Source organism: Pezoporus occidentalis, unplaced genomic scaffold (genome assembly GCF_034315485.1).
Source record: "Pezoporus occidentalis ecotype Australia unplaced genomic scaffold, CSIRO_AGI_Poc_V1 ctg500, whole genome shotgun sequence".
NCBI classification, from domain to species: domain Eukaryota; kingdom Metazoa; phylum Chordata; class Aves; order Psittaciformes; family Psittacidae; genus Pezoporus; species Pezoporus occidentalis.
Genome location: NW_026915837.1, coordinates 1 through 18,339, shown reverse-complemented (window position 1 = coordinate 18,339; position 18,339 = coordinate 1). Strand labels below are relative to the sequence as shown.

The following is an 18,339-nucleotide window of genomic DNA, read 5'->3' as shown; positions in this document are numbered from 1 at the left end:
CGCCCTGGCCCGGCTCAGCCCCTGCGCGGGGCACCGGGGCGGCACCAACGGAGCTGGCGCAAGGGCCGCCCCTCCCGCCCTGCGCAGCTTTTGCGCGCATCCGCATGCGCGCTGCGGCTGCCTCCGGGGCGCGCCCGGTGCTTAAAGGGGCCGTGGGGGCCGTGCGGTGAGGAGGGGATTAACCCCCCCCCCCTCCGAGGGTTGGATCGTGGTGGGATGAGGCCTCCGGGACCCATAAATGTGGGGCTGGGACTCCCCTGGGTGATGTCGGGGGGGCTCTCAATTGGGGGTGTCCGTCCCCCCCCCCAGTCTTGTCCCCCCATAAAGCTGGGGGTGGGTGGGCTGTGTGTGCCCCCACCCGGGCTCTGGGGATCCCCCGTTTATGTCCCCAGCACCTCCCCATAGGCAGAGGCACTTTGGGGGCCCTGAGGTGGTTTTTGGCCTCCCCAAGTCCTGCCCCCCCAGTTCATCGTCATCATCCTCGGCCTCTTCATCCTCCTGTTCAGTCCCATGGAGTCCCACGGGGGTCCCCCACATTGGGGGGGGGTGTCTCAGCCTTATGGGGGGCCCATGACCCTAGGGGGGTGGCCCGGCCCTATCGATGGCACCCCCCCACCTTGGTTACCCACATGGAGCCCTGCGCATGGGGAAGTCCCCTCATATGGGTCACTCCCCCTAATCCCAGTCCAACCCCCCCCAAGTGGTCCCTACTGCTTATTGATGGCCTAGGGGGGTTGAGGAGCCCCACAAGTGCCCCCTTGCTCAGGGGGGTCCCGGCTCCCCCCAGCTGCCCCCACCGGGATGTCACCGTGTGCTCCCCCTTTGAAATAAACACCCCACAGTGTCTCCAGCTCTGGCTCTCTATGGGGCAGCCCCACATCTGCAGGGCAGACACTTTCTGCTATGGGGCTGACCCCCCCATGCCACCAGTGTCAGACGCGGTGGCACTTGTGGGGCTGTCCCTTTGCTAGGAGGACTGAGATGCGTTGGGTGTTGCCAGGGGTTGGGGGGCAAAGGCTCTGTAGGGCAGCACCAGCAGCCTAGGGGAGGGCAGAAACCCTCAGGGACCCCCAAATCCACCCCAAAGACCCCCCCAGGACCCCTAAAATACACCCCAGCCCCCTCCCCCCAAAGCACCCGACAGACCCCGGGACCCCAAACTCCCCAACTGACCCCCCCCCGAGACACCCATACCCGGAACACCCCCACCCCAAAAACACCCCCCCCGGGACCCCCAGCCCCCCAAACAGCTGATCCCGCACAAGAGGGGGCTGGGGGTTTGTGTGTGATGACGTAATGGAATGACATCACGGGGGGACAGGGTGACGTCATGAGGAGGGGGCACCCCAGCAGCGCACCCAGGGGATCCTCAAGAATGTGTGTTCCTCCTCCCCCCCGTGACGTCACCTCCACGCCCCGTGACGTCACAGCATGCAGAACAGCTCAGCCAGACACGGTCCCCCCCAGCGGCCAAAGGCAATGCAAACCTGGAGCTGAACTTGGGGGCACCGCCTGCCCCATAGAGACCCATAGACACTGCCCCATAGAGAGACACTGTCCCACAGGCACTGCCGCTGTACCAGTCACCACCTGCCCCACTGAGACCCATAGAAACCCATAGACACTGCCCCATAAATAGTGACCCATAGATACCACTGCCCCATAGACATTGACCCACAGACACTGTTTCATAGACAGCGACTTACAGACAGGCACTGACCCATAGAAGCTGACCCACAGACACCACTCTGCCCCACAGCCACCAGACTCACGACCATGGGACCCAGAGCCACAGGATCCATGGACACCAGACCCGCAGCCACAGCAGACCCACAGTCTCTCAGCCCCATGGCCATGTAGCACTAGGACCATTGAGGACCCACATCCCCTTGGGTTTATGGCCAACCTCACTTGACAGAACCCACCCCATGGCGACCAGGTTCCCTAGCTTACACAGCTCTGTGGCACCCAACGCTGCAGCTACCTAGCCCTTGGGCCATCCAGGACCCACAGCTCTTGGGTTTGTGGCCAAACTGACCCACGGCCACCAGGCCCCATGGCCACCCAGAGCGGAGCCTCCCTGGGGTCCACATCCCCTTGGGTCTATGGCCATGACCAACCCAGCTCACCCCATGGCCACCAGGCCCCACAACCACCCGGAGCCGGGGCCGCCTGGGACCCCCAGCATCTCCCCAGCCCCGCACGCACCCGCGGTCAGGGCCAGGGTCTCGAACCCGTGACCTCCGGACTCCCTGCGGCGCCGCCCGGCGGGACCCCCCGGGCTCTGTCCGTGGTGCTGAAGCGGTGCCGGGGCAATGAGGAGAGCGGGGAGGGGATGGGAGCACGGCGGGGGACCCGGGGACACGGGGAGGGACACACGCCATAGGGCGACCCAGACCCATGGGGGGGTCACACGGCTGGGGGGAGGGGGGGTGGCACGTGTCGTGTCCCCCCCCCTTGGTGTCACTACGCTCGGCTGCACTGGGGCCCCCACGAGGGTCCAGAGTCCCCCGCGCTAACGTCCTCCCACGTCATCACCTCCCACGTGGGGTATGACCCTCCCCCCCCATGGGAGGTACCGGCCGGTTTAACCCCCCTGTGGCCATGGGGGGGGAGGGAGTTGGGTCACTGGGGGGACAGTTGTGGCATCGGGGGGGGGGGAGGGGGTTGAATCATGGGGGGGCAGTCGTGTCATTGATGGGGGGAAGTGTCATTGGGGGGAAGTTGTGTCATTGGGGGAGGACAATTGGGTCATTGGAGGAGACAGTTGTGTCGTTGTGGAGGGACAGTTGTGTCATTGGGGGGACAGTTGTGTCATTGGGGGGACAGTTGTGTCGTTGGGGGGACAGTTGTATCATTGGGGGGACAGTTGTGTCATTGGAGGGGACAGTTGTGTCGTTGTGGAGGGACAGTTGTGTCATTTGGGGGCAGTTGTGTCATTGGGGGGGCAATTATGTCATTGGAGGACAGTTGTGCCATTGGGGGAAGCTGTGTCATTAAGGAGAGACAGTTGTGTGATTTGGGGGGCAGTTGTGTCATTGGAGGGGCAGTTGTGTCATTGGGGGGAAGTGTCATTGGGAGGCAGTTGTGTCATTGGGGGGGCAGTTGTGTCATTGGGGGGCAGTTGTGTCATTGAGGGGAGACAGTTGTGTCATTGGGGGGCAGTTGTGTCATTGAGGGGAGAGAGTTGTGTCATTTGGGGGGCAGCTGTGTCACTGGGGGGCAGTTGGGTCACTGGGGGGGCAGTTGGGTCATTAGTAGGGATAAGGTCATTGAGGTGTGCAGGGTCTGCCCCATGGCACCCTCCTTGGTGCTGGGCCCCACTCAGGACCCCCCCACCCCAAGGGCAGGGTGGGGTGGGGGGTGGAGCTGTGGGGCTGCGTCACCCGTGGGTGCTGCCGGCACGTTGGGGCAGGAACCCATCAACCATCAACACGTGGGGGGGCTGGCTGAGTCACCCCAAAAAGCCACTGGGGGGGGAGGGGAGGAAGCACCCAGCCCCAGGACACCCAAAACCACCCTTTAATTGCCAATAAATAGACCTTTAAATAACCAACAATGGTGCCCATCAGGGGGAGATGGGGGGGACAAGGGGACAGGTTCAAGGCCACCTCCAGCGTCTGGCACTGTCCCCGCTACCGGCTGAGGAACTGGAGGTTGATGGTGGCCGCGGGCACGAGCAGGGTGCGGGTCATGGGCCGGACGCGGCTCCCACCGGGCTCCGGTCGCACCTCAAAGCGCAGCAGGATCTGGGAAGCACGGAGGGGGTGAGGGACATGAGGGGACATGGGGGAGCCTTTGTAGGCCTGGGGGTACCTGGGAGGTAGTGGGGACAGGGGACACCCTGAGGACCATGGGGAGCACCTTGGGGGACATCAGGAGCCCTAGAGGACAAGGGGGTCTTTGGGGACATGGATGGGATGTGATGGGGACACAGATGGGAGGTGGTGGGGACACGGATGGGATGTGATGGGGATATGGATGGGATGTGGAGGGGACACGGATGGGATGTGGTGGGGACAAGGGATGCCTTGGGGATATGGAGGACCTTGAGAACATACAGAACATCTGGAGAAAATAAGAAGCCCTGGGGGGAGCAAAAGCATCCTTGGGGATGCTGGAGGATCTGGGGCACTATGGGGACATGGGGAACCCTTGGAGACATGGAGGTCCTTGGGGATATGGTTGGGATGTGATGGAGACAAGGGGTACCTTGGGGATGTGGAGGACCTCGGGACCATGAGGGACACGGGAGACTCTTGGGGACATGGGGAGCTCCTGGAGACACTGGGGTCCTTTGGGGACATGGCTGGGATGTGGAGGGGACAAGGGGCGCCCTGGGGATGGGGAGGCCCTCGGGACCACAAGGAGCAGCCTGCGGGGAGCACAGGAGTCCTCGGGGACACGGGAGGACACCGGGGGACGCCGGGACGCGGGGCCATGGGGACGCGTGGGGGGGATTCGGGTCCGGCCCTGACCTGCGCCAGCGCTTGGTGGATCTCGAGCTCCGCGAGGCGGCGGCCGATGCAGCTGCGTTTGCCGATGCCGAAGGGGAGGGAGGCGAAGGGGTGGCCCGGGGCGCGGCGCAGCCACCGCTCCGGCTGGAAGCGCTCGGGAGCCGCGAACACGCGGGCATCCCGGGACGCGGCGTAATGGCAGAGGGTGATGAGGGTCTGCGGGGACACGGGCCCGTGAGGGGCGGCGGGGCCGGGGGCACCGGGGCGGGGTGAGGGGCACGGGGACGCTCGCACCTTGCGTGGCACCAGGTATTCACCCACACGGATGTCGCGGTCGGGAATGACGCGGGCATTGGCGGGAATGACGGGATAGAGCCTGGGGGGGCGGAGAGGGCACCCAGTCACCACCCTCATCCTCATCCCTATCTTCACCCTCATTCACGTCCTTGTCCTTGTTCTCATCTTCATTCTTGTCCTGCGTTCATCCCTGTCTCCATCCCTACCACCGTTCCTGCCCCACCCTCATCCCTATCTTCATTCCCATCCCTCCCCTCACCCCCTTTTCCATCCCCATCCTCATCCCTGTTCTTGTCCCTATCTTTGTTGCTATCTCCGTCCTTGTCCCCTCTGTTCATTTGTCTTAATCCCCACCACCATTCCCATCCCAACCCCTCTCCTCATCCCTGTCCCTATCTTCATTTTCATCCCCATCCATGTCTCTGTCCTCATCTTCATCCTTATCCTGTGTTCATCCCTGTCTTCATTCCCACCCCTCTCCTCATCCCCACCCTCATTCTCATCCCCATCTCTGCCCTGTCCTTATCCTTCTTCCTGTCCTCATCTTCACCCTTGTCCCCTCTGCTCATCCCTGTCTCCATCCCCATCCCCACCCATCTTCATCTCCATTCCTGTCCCCATCTTCATCTGTATCCCCCTCCTTATCCTTGTCCCCTGTGTTCATCCCTATCCCATGCCCTGTTCACTCCCATTCCTTTCCTCATCCTCATCCCTCTCCCATCCCCACCTGAGGGTCTCCTTGACCACAGCCCTCAGCAGGGGCACGCTGCCCACAGCGGTGCCGGTGGCGGTGGCGGCGGCGAGCTCCCGGTGCAGCGCCGCCTGCACGCCTGGGTGCTGCGCCAGCTCGTATAGGCTCCAGGACAGGGTGCTCGAGATCTGCGACATGAGGGGGCTTCAGCGGGACCCCACGGGGCCGGGGGCACAACCCCACGTCCTCCCCTCACCGTGTCCACCCCGGCCAGCAGCAGCTCCGTGACGTTGCCGTAGATGCTCTTCAAGGGCACCTGCTCCCGCGCGAGGTGGTCAGTCAGGCACGTCCCCTGCTCCGCGTCCCGGTGCCCGCCCGCCTCGGCCACGCGCCGGTCGATGTGGCGCTTGGCTGGGGAGGACCAGCACCCATCAGCATCCCCATGGCCGTGGGGCATTGCCTGGCCCCACGTCCCCTCCCACGGCCGCTCACCGAAGGCGAACATGTAGTCCCAGGCCTCGCAGAAGGTGTCCCAAGGCTTAGGGAAGAGGCGGAGCAGGGGCTTGGGCATGGCCATGGTGAGCAGCGTCATGACGAACATGGTGTTGATGGAGCGGATGAAGGTCTCGGTGTCCCGCGGCACCTCCGGTTCCAGGCAGCCCAGGCGGGAGGCGAACAGCACAGAGGAGATGCCTGGGGGGGTGAAGGGGGTGACTCGGGGAGCTGCAGGACACTGGGGGACATGAGGAACATCCTGGGGAAGACAGAGGGGGCCTTGGGGACATGGATGGGATGTGGTGGGGATAAGGGGTGCCTTGGGGCATGGAGGGCATCAGGAACATTGGGAGCACCCTGGGGAACAGGGGGAGCCCTGGGGGGGGAAATGGGACAGGAGAGTCTTTGGGGACATTGGGAGATCTAGGTGTAACGGAGACACATGGAACACCATGGGGGACATCAGGAGATGTTGAGGACATAGATGGGATGTGCTGGGGACAAGGGGTGCCTTGGAGGACACCGGGAACATTGGGAACACCCTGGGGAAGAGGGGAAGCCCCGGGCGGGGACAGGAGAGTCCTTGGGGACATTAGGAGGCATGGAGTGCCATGGAGACATGGGGAGTCTGTGGAGGACATGGAGGGGATATGGTGGGTACAGGGGGCACCTCGGGAACATGGGGTACATCAGGAACCCTGGGAGATATGAGGAGTCCTTGGGGACCCTGGGGGACATGGGGGTGTTTGGGGATGTGGTGGGGACAAGGGGGAGCTCGGGACCATGAGGAAGACCTGGGGGGGGGGGGGGGCACAGGAGAGTCCTTGGAGAGCCCCTGAGGGGTCCCACCCGGGTCCCCCCCTCACCTTCCAGGCCGAACCTGTAGAAGTGGGTGCCGAGGTCGTGCACGAGGTGCTGCGGGTTCCCATCGCGCTGCAGCTGCAGCCGCTGCACCAGGTCCCTGACCACCGCCGCCACCGGCCCCGAGAAGGACTCAGCCACGCGCGGGCGCAGCAGCAGCCGCCCCAGGAGCCGGCGCAGCCGCTGCCACTCCTCACCCTCCCTGCGACAGCGACATGGGGGGATATGGGACAGGGGTATGGGACACGGGTGGGGGATGTGGGACAGGGATACAGGATGGGGGATATAGGAGAGGGTTAAGGGAGGGGGATATGGGACAGGGGTATGGGGTGGGGGATGTGGGACAGGGATACAGGATGGGGGATATAGGAGAGGGTTAAGGGAGGGGGATATGGGACAGGGGTATGGGATGGGGGATATGGGACAGGGGCATGTGTTGGGGGATATGGGATGCAGAATATGGGACATGGAGGGACACCACGGGGCTGGGGGTGATCACAGGGTAGGGGGGCTGAGCACTGTGTGTGTGGGTCTCGGGCTCCCTCCCCACACCTCTGCCCCACGGTTACTCACATCCGGGGGGACTGATTCATGCCTGAGTCACCCCCAGCCCGTCCCGCCCGGCTGTGCCCCACGGGTGGGGGGGGAAGGGAGCTCCACAGGGCTCAGGGATACCCCAGAGACCCCCGGCTCTATGTGCAGCCCCACAGCTCTGTGCTCAGACCCATGGTCACCCCCAGACCCCCATGGGCACCCCCAGCCCTACTCACGCAGTGAGCAGCCCATACGCGTGCCCACGGCATTCCCGGTAATCCTTCCATGAGGAGAGGTGGGAGCGGACCGGGAAGGGCCCCTCCTGGCGCAGAACCTGCTCGATGAGCCCAGCCTCGGCCACATGCACGGTCAGGATGGGCCCAAAGGTGGCTTTCCAGAGCGGCCCATAGCGTGCCCGGCCCTGCACCTGTGGGAATGCCACTTGGAGCAACTGGGATGGGATCGGGATCCCCCTTCCCCACTCGTAGCCCCACGCCGGTGGCACTGGGGTCCCCTCCAGCTCCTCCAAGCCCCGGACCGCAGGCTTAGGGCGCCCTTGTCCCCTCGGAGCCCCCGCAGCCCAGCCCGGGTCCCGTTACCTGCAGCTCGTGCAGCCTCCGCAGCCCCCCGCGGCACAGCAGCTCGTACGTGAAGGCGGCGGGGCTGGGCCCCGGCATCTCGGCCAGGCCCCGGGGGACAGCGGCGGGACCGGGGGCTCTGCGCAGCTCGGGCAGGGAGCGGAGGAGCCGCGCGGCGCGGGCGGGCAGGGGCGATCCCGGGGCCATGGCGGGGACGGGCCTCGACTGAGCCGCGGGCATCGGCCGGGGCCTTTATAGGCGCCCACGTGGAGCGGGCGAGGCCACGCCCCCTTTTGGCGCCAAACACCGCCCCCTTCGCGGCAAACCACACCCCCTTCCCTGTGCGGCCGCGCCCTCCGCGTCCAAGCCCCGCCCCTTTGCTCTCAAACCCCGCCCATCCACTGGGTTATTTGCATACTGCACCTCCACGGGCCAATCAGAGCGAGGCAGGGGGCGGTGCGATCCGGTGGGCGGGGCCACGCGTGGGCTCCACCGCGGGGCACGCTCGCACCCGGGTCCCCCTCCCGCTCCCAGCGCCCCCGGGGCGGAGCCTCGCAACCACCCCCCCCGCCCGCCCCCGGTTCCCGGGAAGCGCCGGTTGCGACACCGGTTGGGCCGGTGGAAACCCCCCCCACCCCCCCGGGGGTTTCCGTGTCCCGGCCCCCCCTCCCGGTAATCCCCACCCGCGGGGTGCGGAAATGGGGGGGGGGAGGAGAGAGACCGAACCGTGGGAGACAACAGCGGGTTTATTACGAACGGGGGGGTCCCGGGGTGGGTCAGGCCCCGGGAGGATCCGGGAGGCGGCGGAACACGGCGGGGAGCGGGGCCCGCCCCCCCCGCTGCGCCCTGCACCCCTCCTCGGTCACCGTGCCCAAGAGCGACAGCAGCGGGTCCGAGTCCTGGGGGGGGAAGAGGGCAACGATGGGGACCGGGGTCCTGTGACCCTCCCGGTGACCCCCAGTGCACCCCGCAGAGCTCCCAGTAGCCACCTCCTGCTTCCCTGTAGCTCCCAATGCCCCTCCATGGGCTCCCAGTTTCCTCCCAGTACCCCTCCCATGAACTCCCAGTAGCCCCCAATACCCCCCCATGCATTCCCAGTGCTCCCAGTGTCGCTCCATGTGCTCCCAGTGCCCCCCCCATGTGCTCCCAGTGTCCCCCCAGGCGTTCCCAGTGCTCCCCCCATGTGCTCCCAGTGTCCCCCCAGGGGTTCCCAGTGCTCCCAGTGCCCCCCCCATGTGCTCCCAGTGTCCCCCCAGGCGTTCCCAGTGCTCCCAGTGCCCCTCACCAGCTGGCCCAGCGGCACCTCCTCGAACAGCGGGTGCTCCCTGAAGTGCGTCACCATCCACTGGTGCAGCTCAGGCACGTCCGTCACCGTGTACACCAACCCCTGGGACACGGAGTCACCGTGTGCTCCATGGGGACATCCCAGGTTGTCCACTGTGACCCCAGGACAGGGACATTTGGGGCAGGAAAAGGGGTTGGGAGCACTGGGGGGACCCAGGGGGGATGTGGGTGTCCCCTTGTGGTCCCAGGGTGTCCTGGGGTGCTCCCAGTGAGCTCCAGAGGGGTCCAGGGACCTCCAGGGGGTTCTGGTGTTCAATGGGGTGGCCAGGGTGGGTCCCGGTGCTGGGGGGGGGTGTGTGTGTGTATCCTGGGGGGCGTTTCCAGTACTTGGGGAAGGTCCTGGTGCCCCAGGGGGTTGTGGGGGGTCCCGGTACCTCAGTGCTTAATGGGGGGGTCCCAGTGCTGGGAGGGGGTCTTGGTACTGGGAGGGTCCCAGTGTTTGGGGGGGGGTGGGGGGTGTGTCTCAGAGCACAGGGGGGTCCTGGTGTCTGTCCCAGTGCTGAGGGGGGTTCCCAGTGCTCAGGAAGGGGGGGTCCCGGTGCCGGGGGGGTCCCTGTGCTCACCCCTGGGCGCAGGACGTAGCCGTACTCGGCCAGCAGCGCGGGGCTGATGATTCTCCACTTGTGCTTCGTGCGCTTGAAGTGGGGGTCAGGGAACAGGAAGAACATGCGGCGGAGCTGGGGGGGCACGGGGGGTCAGCGCCCCACGGGGGAGCCGAGACAGCCCCTGTCATACCCCCCCCCCCCCCCCCCCCCGGGCATTGACAATGGGGGGAACAGGGTACTGGGGACACCCAGGGCAATGGGTACCCCCCAGTGCCCCCCCATGAGTTCCCAGTACCTTCAAGTGACATCCCATGAAGTCCCAGTACCCCCCAGTGCCCCCCCATGGGCTCCCAGTATCCCCCAGTGCCCCCCTATGGGCTCCCAGTACCCCCCCATGAGCTCCCAGTACGTCCCCATGAGCTCCCAGTGCCCCCCAGTATGGCCCCCATGGGCTCCCTGTATCCCCTGGTGCTCCCCCACATGGACTCCCAGTGCCCCCCAGTATGGCCCCCCACGGGCTCCCAGTAGCCCCCATTGGGTTCTCAGTACCCCCCAGTATGGCTCTCAGTACCCCCATGCCCTGAGGAGGGATCCCAGTACCCCCCATGTGCCTCCCTCCCTACCCAGTGCAACCCCCATGGAATCCCAGTACCCCCCAGTGCTCCCAGTGCCACCCATGGGCAGGGTGCTGGGGGACAGCGTGGGGGGGCGGGGCTCAGGGGGGCACCCAGGGTTCTTTGGGGGGTTTAGGGAGGGTCCAAAGGGTGCCCTGGGGGTTTGGGGGGATGGTATCCTGGAGGTATTGGGGATGGAATTTGGGGTGTCTGGGGTGGGGGCTTGGGTGGGTTTTGGGGTGTCTGGGAGTGCCTGGGGGGTTTGGAAGTGTTTGGGGGTGCGTTTGGGGGGGGGGGGAGTGTCTGAGAGGGCTCTGGAGGTGTTGAGAAGGTTTGGGGGCTGCTTTGGGGCATTTAGGGGGTGTCTGGAGGGATTGGGGGGGCTTGAGGATGTTTGGGGTGGTTCAGTGACGTTTGGGGTGGTTTGGGGGAGTTTGGGAGGGTTTTGGGGTGGTTTAGGGGGGTTGTGAGGGGTCTGGGGGGGTCTGGGAGGGTTTTGTGTGGTTTTGGGGTGTTTGGAGGAGTTTGTGAGGGTTTTGGAGGTTCTGGGAGGTTTCTGGGATGGTTTCGGGGGAGTTTGGGAGGGTGTTGGGGTGGTTTAGGGGGGGTGTGATCGTTCTGGGGTGGTTTGTGAGGGTTTTGGAGGTTCTGGAAAGGTTTTGGAGTGGTTTGGGAGGGTTTTGGGGTGTTTTTTGGGGGTTGTGAGGGTTCTGGGGTGGTTTCTGAGGGTTTTGGGGTGGTTTTGGGGTGGTTTAGGGGGCTTGTGAGGGTTCTGGGGTGGTTTGTGAGGGTTTTGGAGGTTCTGGGAAGGTTTTAGAGGGTTTTGGGGTGTTTTTTGGGGGCTGTGAGGGTTCTGGGGTGGTTTGTGAGGGTTTTGGAGGTTCTGGGAAGGTTTTGGAGTGGTTTGGGAGGGTTTTGGGGTGTTTTTTTGGGGTTGTGAGGGTTCTGGGGTGGTTTGTGAGGGTTTTGGAGGTTCTGGGAAGGTTTTGGAGTGGTTTTGGGGGAATTTGGGAGGGTTTTGGGGAGGTTTAGCGGGGTTGTGAGGGTTCTGGAGTGGTTTGTGAGGGTTTTGGAGGTTCTGGGCGGATTTTGGGGTGGTTTTGGGGCGTTTCGGCGTCCCTGGGGTCCCACCTGCGCCCTGCGGAAGAAGTGGGGCAGGTGCTTCATGGCGTTGCCCCTCACGCACGCCACGTTCCGGCAGCGCGGGGGAGCCCCCGCCCGCAGCGCCCGGATCCGCTGCGCCGTGAACGCGGCCACGCGGGGGCGAAGCTCCAGCCCCAGCGCCAGCTCCTGCGGGAACAGCCCCGAGAGCGCCACTGCGGGCACCGGAGCGCGGCCGTCAGAGCCCGGAGCCCATTGGGAGCGATGGAGCCCCCATAGGGCGCACCAGAGCCCCATAGACAGCAATGGAGCCCCCATAGACGGCAATGGAGCCCCCATAGAAAAAAACGGAGCCCCCCATAGAGAGCACCAGAGCCCCATAAACGGCAATGGAGCCCCCATAGACAGCAATGGAGCCCCCATAGAGAGCACCAGAGCCCCATAGCCTGCAATGGAGCCCCCATAGACAAAAACGGAGCCCCCGTAGAGAGCAACGGAGCCCACGCAGAGGGCAACGGAGCCCCCAGAGACAGCACAGGAGCCACATAGACAAGAATGGAACCCCCATAGACAGCACCAGAGCCCTCTAAACACAGCCATGGAGCCCTAAACACAGCCATGGAGCCCCCTAAACACAGCCATGGAGCCCCTAAACACAGCCATGGAACCCCTAAACACAGCCATGGAGCCCCCTAAACACAGCCATGGAGCCCCCTAAACACAGCCATGGAGCCCCCTAAACACAGCCATGGAGCCCTAAACACAGCCATGGAGCCCCTAAACACAGTCATGAAACCCCTGAACACAGCCATGGAGCCCCTAAACACAGCCACGGAGTCCCGTAAACACAGCCATGGAGCCCTAAACACAGCCATGGAGCCCCCTAAACACAGCCATGGAGCCCCTAAACACAGCCATGGAGCCCCTAAACACAGCCATGAAACCCCTAAACACAGCCATGGAGCCCCTAAACACAGTCATGAAACCCCTGAACACAGCCATGGAGCCCCTAAACACAGCCACGGAGTCCCGTAAACACAGCCATGGAGCCCTAAACACAGCCATGGAGCCCCCTAAACACAGCCATGGAGCCCCTAAACACAGCCATGGAGCCCCCTAAACACAGCCATGGAGCCCCCTAAACACAGCCATGGAGCCCCCTAAACACAGCCATGAAACCCCTAAACACAGCCATGAAACCCCTAAACACAGCCATGGAGCCCCCTAAACACAGCCATGGAGCCCCTAAACACAGCCATGGAGCCCCCTAAACACAGCCATGGAGCCCCTAAACACAGCCATGGAACCCCTAAACACAGCCATGGAGCCCCCTAAACACAGCCATGGAGCCCCCTAAACACAGCCATGGAGCCCTAAACACAGCCATGGAACGCCTAAACACAGCCATGGAGCCCCCTAAACACAGCCATGGAGCCCCCTAAACACAGCCATGGAGCTCGCTAAACACAGCCATGGAGCCCCCTAAACACAGCCATGGAGCCCCCTAAACACAGCCATGGAGCCCCTAAACACAGCCACGGAGCAATAAACACAGCCACGGTGCCCCTAAACACAGCCATGGAGCCCCTAAACACAGCCATGGAGCCCTAAACACGGTCACGAAGCCCCTAAACATGGTCACGGAGCCCCTAAACACAGCCACGGAGCCCCCTAAACACAGCCACGGAGCCCCCTAAACACAGCCACGGAGCCCCCTAAACACAGCCATGGAGCCTCCTAAACACAGCCATGGAGCCCCCTAAACACAGCCATGAAACCCCTAAACACAGCCATGGAGCCTCCTAAACACAGCCATGGAGCCCCCTAAACACAGCCATGAAACCCCTAAACACAGCCATGGAGCCCCCTAAACACAGCCATGAAACCCCTAAACACAGCCGTGGAACCCCTAAACACAGCCATGAAACCCCTAAACACAGCCATGGAGCCCCCTAAACACAGCCATGAAACCCCTAAACACAGCCATGGAGCCTCCTAAACACAGCCATGAAACCCCTAAACACAGCCATGGAGCCTCCTAAACACAGCCATGAAACCCCTAAACACAGCCGTGGAACCCCTAAACATCAACACAGACCCCAAATCCCCTGGCATCGACCCCCAAACCCCAACCACGGCCCCCCCAACCCTGGCTCCTGACCCCAACTCTGGACCCCGACCCCCCCAACCCCCCCCCCCAAATGCCACCCCCAGGGTCCCAGACCCCCCCCACCCCCCATAGCCCCCGGTGCCCCCCTCACCCAGCAGCCCCCCGTAGCCGCAGCCCACATCGAGGGTCTCCACGCGGGGTGGGGGCTGCCCCGGGAGGGCGTCGGGCGGGAAGAAGTCCGGGAACAGCGCGGCCCAGTCCATGTCCTGCGGGCGGGCGGGGCTGCGGGGGCAGCGCGGTTACCGGGGGCGAGCGCACCGGGGCGGGGGGGGGGGGGGGGGACACCGGCAGGGTCCGGTCCGGGGTTACCGGGGGAGGCGCACAATGGGGGGAGGGGGATGATCGTAAATTGGACCACGGTGGGGTCCGGTCCGGGGTCACCGGTGGGGTACGGGGAGGGACATGGGGAGTCACTGGGGTGCTACCGGGAGGGTAACGAGGGGCCCCCGGGGATAACCAAGGTGTTACCGGTGGGGTCCCGGGTGTTAGCGGGGTTACTATAGGGTCACCGGGGGGTGTTATCGGTGTTACTGGGGGGTCTCAGGGGTTCCCGGTGGGGCTCCGGTGGGGTTCCCGGGGCTGCTCCCGGTGGCTGTTCCCGGTGGGGTTCCCGGGGCTGTTCCCCGCGGGGCTCCCGGTGTGGCTCCGGGCGGGGCTCCCGGCGGCTCCTCCCGCACTCACTATCGCAGGGTGTGATCCGCCAGCGGGTTCGAGTGCGCGCGCTGCCGGTAGAACCGCTTCTGCGGCGGCGCCACCGGCTCCGCCATGGCCGCACCGGAGCGCAGCGGCACCTGCGGGCGCACGGAACCGACGTCACCGCGCGGCGCCGATCAGTGACGTAAACAACGCGCCCGCTGGCCCGGGGTGGGCGTGGTTGTGGTGGTGGGTGGGGCTCCAAAAAAAGCCACGCCCCCAGTGCCCCCTATTGACCTCCATTGACCCCAAGGGCCTTCAGTGACCCCCCCCAGGGCTCCCAGTGCCCCCCAGTACCCCTCTGAGCCCCCAATGCCCCCCCAGTGCCTCTCATTGACCCCCTCCAGTGCCTCCCAGTGACAACCCAGTGTCCCCTGGTCACCCCCAGTGCCCCCATTGCCCTCCAGTGCTTCTTACTGACTCCCCCCACTGCCCCCCCGAGCCCCCAATGCCCCTCCAGTGCCCTCCCAGTCACTTCCTGTGTCCCCCAGTGCCCCCCCCCAGCCCCCAATCCCCTCCAGTGCCTCTGACTGACACCCCCCCCTCCACTGCCTCCCATCCCCCCCCCTAACCCTACCCCCCCCCCCCCCCCCCCGAAATTCTTTGGGGATTTCAGGCTCTGACGAAGCCGGTTTCTGAGAAAGCCCCGGGGGGGGAGGAGAGGGGAAGATCCCGGGGGGGGTGGGGGGGGGGTTGAGCAACTCGGGGCTGGACCCGCCTGACCGGAGCCTTCCAGGAACCTTGCAGGGGGGAGGGAGGGAGACTCGGGAATCAACCCCCCCCCGACCCCCCTCGGGTGCCCTGACCCCCCCCCAGGGTGCTACAAGCATTAACTGGGTGATGAAGGCCCCGGGGGGTCCCGGTTGCTCATTACCCCCACGAGGGGGTCACCCCCCATCCCATCCCCCCCCTCCCCGGTTACTGTTTATCCGGGTCATGTGGGGTCTGGGCACAAGGAATGGGGCTGGGATGGGGGGGTCCCGTGTGTGTCCTCAGGGGTGGGGGCAGGACACATGGGATGGGGACACCGGGGCAGGGACACAGTGACCAGGGATATGGGGGTCAGGGACACTGTGACCACTGACACTGGGGACAGGGGCACCGGGAGCAGGGATACCAGGACTATAGACACCAGTGTCAGGGACACTGGGTGAGGGATGTGGGGCCAGGGACGCTGGCCCCACACCGACCAAAGACAGCAAGACCAGAGGTGCTGGGATCAGGGACACTGGGGCTGGGGACATCAGGGTCAGGGACACCAGGACAGAGACACCAAGGACGGAGGGAGGTGTCGGGACCAGGGACACCAGGACAAGGACACCATGACCAGGGACACTGGGATCAAGGACACTGGGATCAGGGACACTGGCGCTGGAGACATCAGGGTCAGGGACACCAGGACAAGTCCACCATGAGCAGGGACACCAGGTGAGCAGCACTGGGTGAGGGACACTGACCGGGGACACAGGGGCTGGGGACACCAGGCCTGGCTCCAGGCCCCTGCCAGGGACAGTGTCCCTGTGGTGACACTGGTGTTGATGGGACAGGGACAGGAGCAAGAGGATAGGGGGCGGCACCAGAGTGAGACCATAGGACAGGGAGTGGTGGCCTCCGACAGAGACAGGGATGAGACTGGGCTGGCTGGGAGGAGGTGACACCGAGGATGGGAGTGGGAAGGGATGGGAACGGGGACAGGGAAGGGATGGGGAGAGGGAAGGGATGGGGAGAGGGATGGGATGGGGACAGGGAAGGGATGGGGACAGGGAAGGGATGGGATGGAGACAGGGATGGGATGGGGACAAGGATGGGATGGGGACAGGGATGGGATGGGGACAGGGAAGGGATGGGATGGAGACAGGGATGGGATGGGGACAGGGAAGGAATGGAATGGGGACAGGGAAGGGATGGAATGGGGACAGGGAAGGGATGGGGAGAGGGAAGGGGAGAGGGAAGGGATAGGGACAGGGAAGGGATGGGGACAGGCAAGGGATGGGGACAGGGAACGGATGGGGACAGGGATGGATGGGGACAGGGAAGGGATGGGGACGGGGAAGGGATAGGGACGGGGATGGGATGGTACGGGGACAGGGATGGGATGGGGCAGGGATGGGATGCGGACAGGGAAGAGATGGGGACAGGGATGGGATGGGGACAGGGAAGGGATGGGGACGGGGAAGAGATAGGGACGGGGATGGGATGGGGACAGGGAAGGGGTTGGGACGGGGAAGGGATAGGGACGGGGATGGGATGGGGACAGGGAAGGGGTTGGGACTGATGGGTGGGACAAGGAGTGCCCTGGGGCCATCGGGAATGGGGACACTGGGATAGGGCTTGGACCCATGTGGGGACATTGAAGATGGAAGAGGGAACACAGGGAACGGGGACACCGGGTGGACGCGGGGACACCGCCGAGGGGTAGGCGGAGCCTCAGACCCCGCCCCTCGGGGGGGTGGGGGGCGTTTCCAGCTCTGACCAATCACGGAAGGGGCTGCGACTTACGGGCCCGCCCTCCCCGCCAAAATGGCTGCGCCCGCACGCCACGTGGGTGCCGGGACCCGGTGGGAGACGGCGGCGGGAGGGGAAGGAGGAACTGAAACGGAAAGGGAATGGGAAGAGGAAGCGGAAGAGGAAGCGGAAGGGGAAGAGGAAGCGGAAGTGGCCGGCGCGCTGCGGGCCGTGTTCCCCCGCGACCCCGCGCTCTTCGCTGACACGTTCCCGGTGCTGCGGCGGTTCCGGCTCTGCGGGCGCATCCTGCGCATCGCGCAGCACCACGGGCCGCGCCTCGGGCTGGCGGCCAACGTCTGGGAGGCGGTGGGTGGGGGGCACCCGGGAATGGGGAGCACGGGAGGGACTGGGAGAGGGCACCGGGGGAGGAGGCGCTGGAGATGGGGGCTTCCCTGGGAGGGGACTCTCGGGGCGGTCCCTGATGGAGACTGGGGGGAGGGCACTGGGATGGGGGAGGGATCCCTAAGGATGCCCAGGGAATGAGGGATCCACCCCCCGGGGGGGCTGTGGGTGATGCCGGGGGGAGCGGGGAGGGTTTGGACTGCCCTCCTCCCACCCCGCTCATCCCCTCAACTCCCCCATTCCCCCCCTCCAATCCCCTTCCGCCCACTCCCAGGCGCTGGCCCTGGCCCGGTTCCTGGAGCAGCAGCGCTTCGAGTTCCGGGGCCGGTCCGTGATCGAGCTGGGCGCCGGCACCGGCATCCTCGGCATCCTGGCGGCGATGCTGGGTGCGCACCGGGAACGGGGGCACCCATGGGGCTGGGAGGGAGGGGTCACGTACACACACACCACCCCCCCCTTCCCTGCCCATTGGAACTGATACCAAATCACTGCTTATTGGGATCTTGCGGGGGGGGGGGGGGGGGGGCCGGGGAGCTCTGGGGGACGCAGGGGTTTGGGGGTGCACAGAGGAGGTTGTGGGGTGCCCCTCTTTAAACCGCCCCCTCGGTCAGGAGGTGACGTCACCATCACGGACCGGCCGGTGGCGCTGGACCAGATCCGGGAGAACGTCCGGTTGAACTTCCCGGGGACCGGGACTCGGCCACGGGTGCGGGCGCTGGAGTGGGGCCGAGACGAGGACTCCTTCCCTCGGGACTTCCAGGTCGTTCTGGGCTCGGACCTCGTCTACGACCCGGCCTCCTTCCCAGCACTGCTGCGGGCACTGCGGCACCTCTGCGGGCCCCGTTCCCGGGCCCTGCTGAGCGCCCGCGCCCGTGGTGGGGACAGCGGCTCCAGGTGCTTCTTCCACCAGGTCCTGCCGCCGTTCTTCCGGGTGCAGCTGCTGTGGCAGGAGCAGGAGCACGACATCGAAATCTATGGAGTGACCTGCCGGGGGGAGGCCGCGGCACCCCCTGTCTGGGGCTCGTGCGGAGAGGGGGGGGACGCTGCAATGGGGGTATCCTGACAATGATTAAATGGTCAACATTTAATGGCTGGGCGGCTGCAGTGCATTT

The 18,339-nt window shown here is 65.1% G+C and overlaps 3 protein-coding genes across 3 annotated transcripts; 1 reads left to right on the top strand and 2 right to left on the bottom strand.

Moving 5' to 3' along the window:
• Positions 1–3,521: 3,521 nt before the first annotated feature.
• Positions 3,522–8,150, bottom strand: LOC134173274 (25-hydroxyvitamin D-1 alpha hydroxylase, mitochondrial). The gene is made up of 9 exons (XM_062637106.1): positions 7,935–8,150; positions 7,572–7,762; positions 6,807–7,003; positions 5,938–6,138; positions 5,702–5,856; positions 5,482–5,633; positions 4,752–4,833; positions 4,479–4,673; positions 3,522–3,749 (listed from the first exon to the last, which is right to left on the bottom strand). The coding sequence occupies exons 1-9, from the start codon at positions 8,118–8,120 to the stop codon at positions 3,636–3,638; spliced, it is 1,473 nt and encodes a 490-aa protein (XP_062493090.1). The 5' UTR covers positions 8,121–8,150; the 3' UTR covers positions 3,522–3,635.
• Positions 8,151–8,641: 491 nt separating this feature from the next.
• Positions 8,642–14,523, bottom strand: METTL1 (methyltransferase 1, tRNA methylguanosine). Its single transcript, XM_062637104.1, has 6 exons — positions 14,369–14,523; positions 13,779–13,909; positions 11,548–11,732; positions 9,821–9,934; positions 9,199–9,300; positions 8,642–8,812 (listed from the first exon to the last, which is right to left on the bottom strand). Exons 1-6 carry the CDS (start codon positions 14,452–14,454, stop codon positions 8,690–8,692), a joined length of 741 nt encoding a protein of 246 aa, XP_062493088.1. The 5' UTR covers positions 14,455–14,523; the 3' UTR covers positions 8,642–8,689.
• Positions 14,524–16,711: 2,188 nt separating this feature from the next.
• EEF1AKMT3 (EEF1A lysine methyltransferase 3) lies at positions 16,712–18,304 on the top strand. Its single transcript, XM_062637103.1, has 3 exons — positions 16,712–17,191; positions 17,502–17,613; positions 17,839–18,304. Exons 1-3 carry the CDS (start codon positions 16,901–16,903, stop codon positions 18,288–18,290), a joined length of 855 nt encoding a protein of 284 aa, XP_062493087.1. The 5' UTR covers positions 16,712–16,900; the 3' UTR covers positions 18,291–18,304.
• The last annotated feature ends 35 nt before the right edge of the window (positions 18,305–18,339 follow it).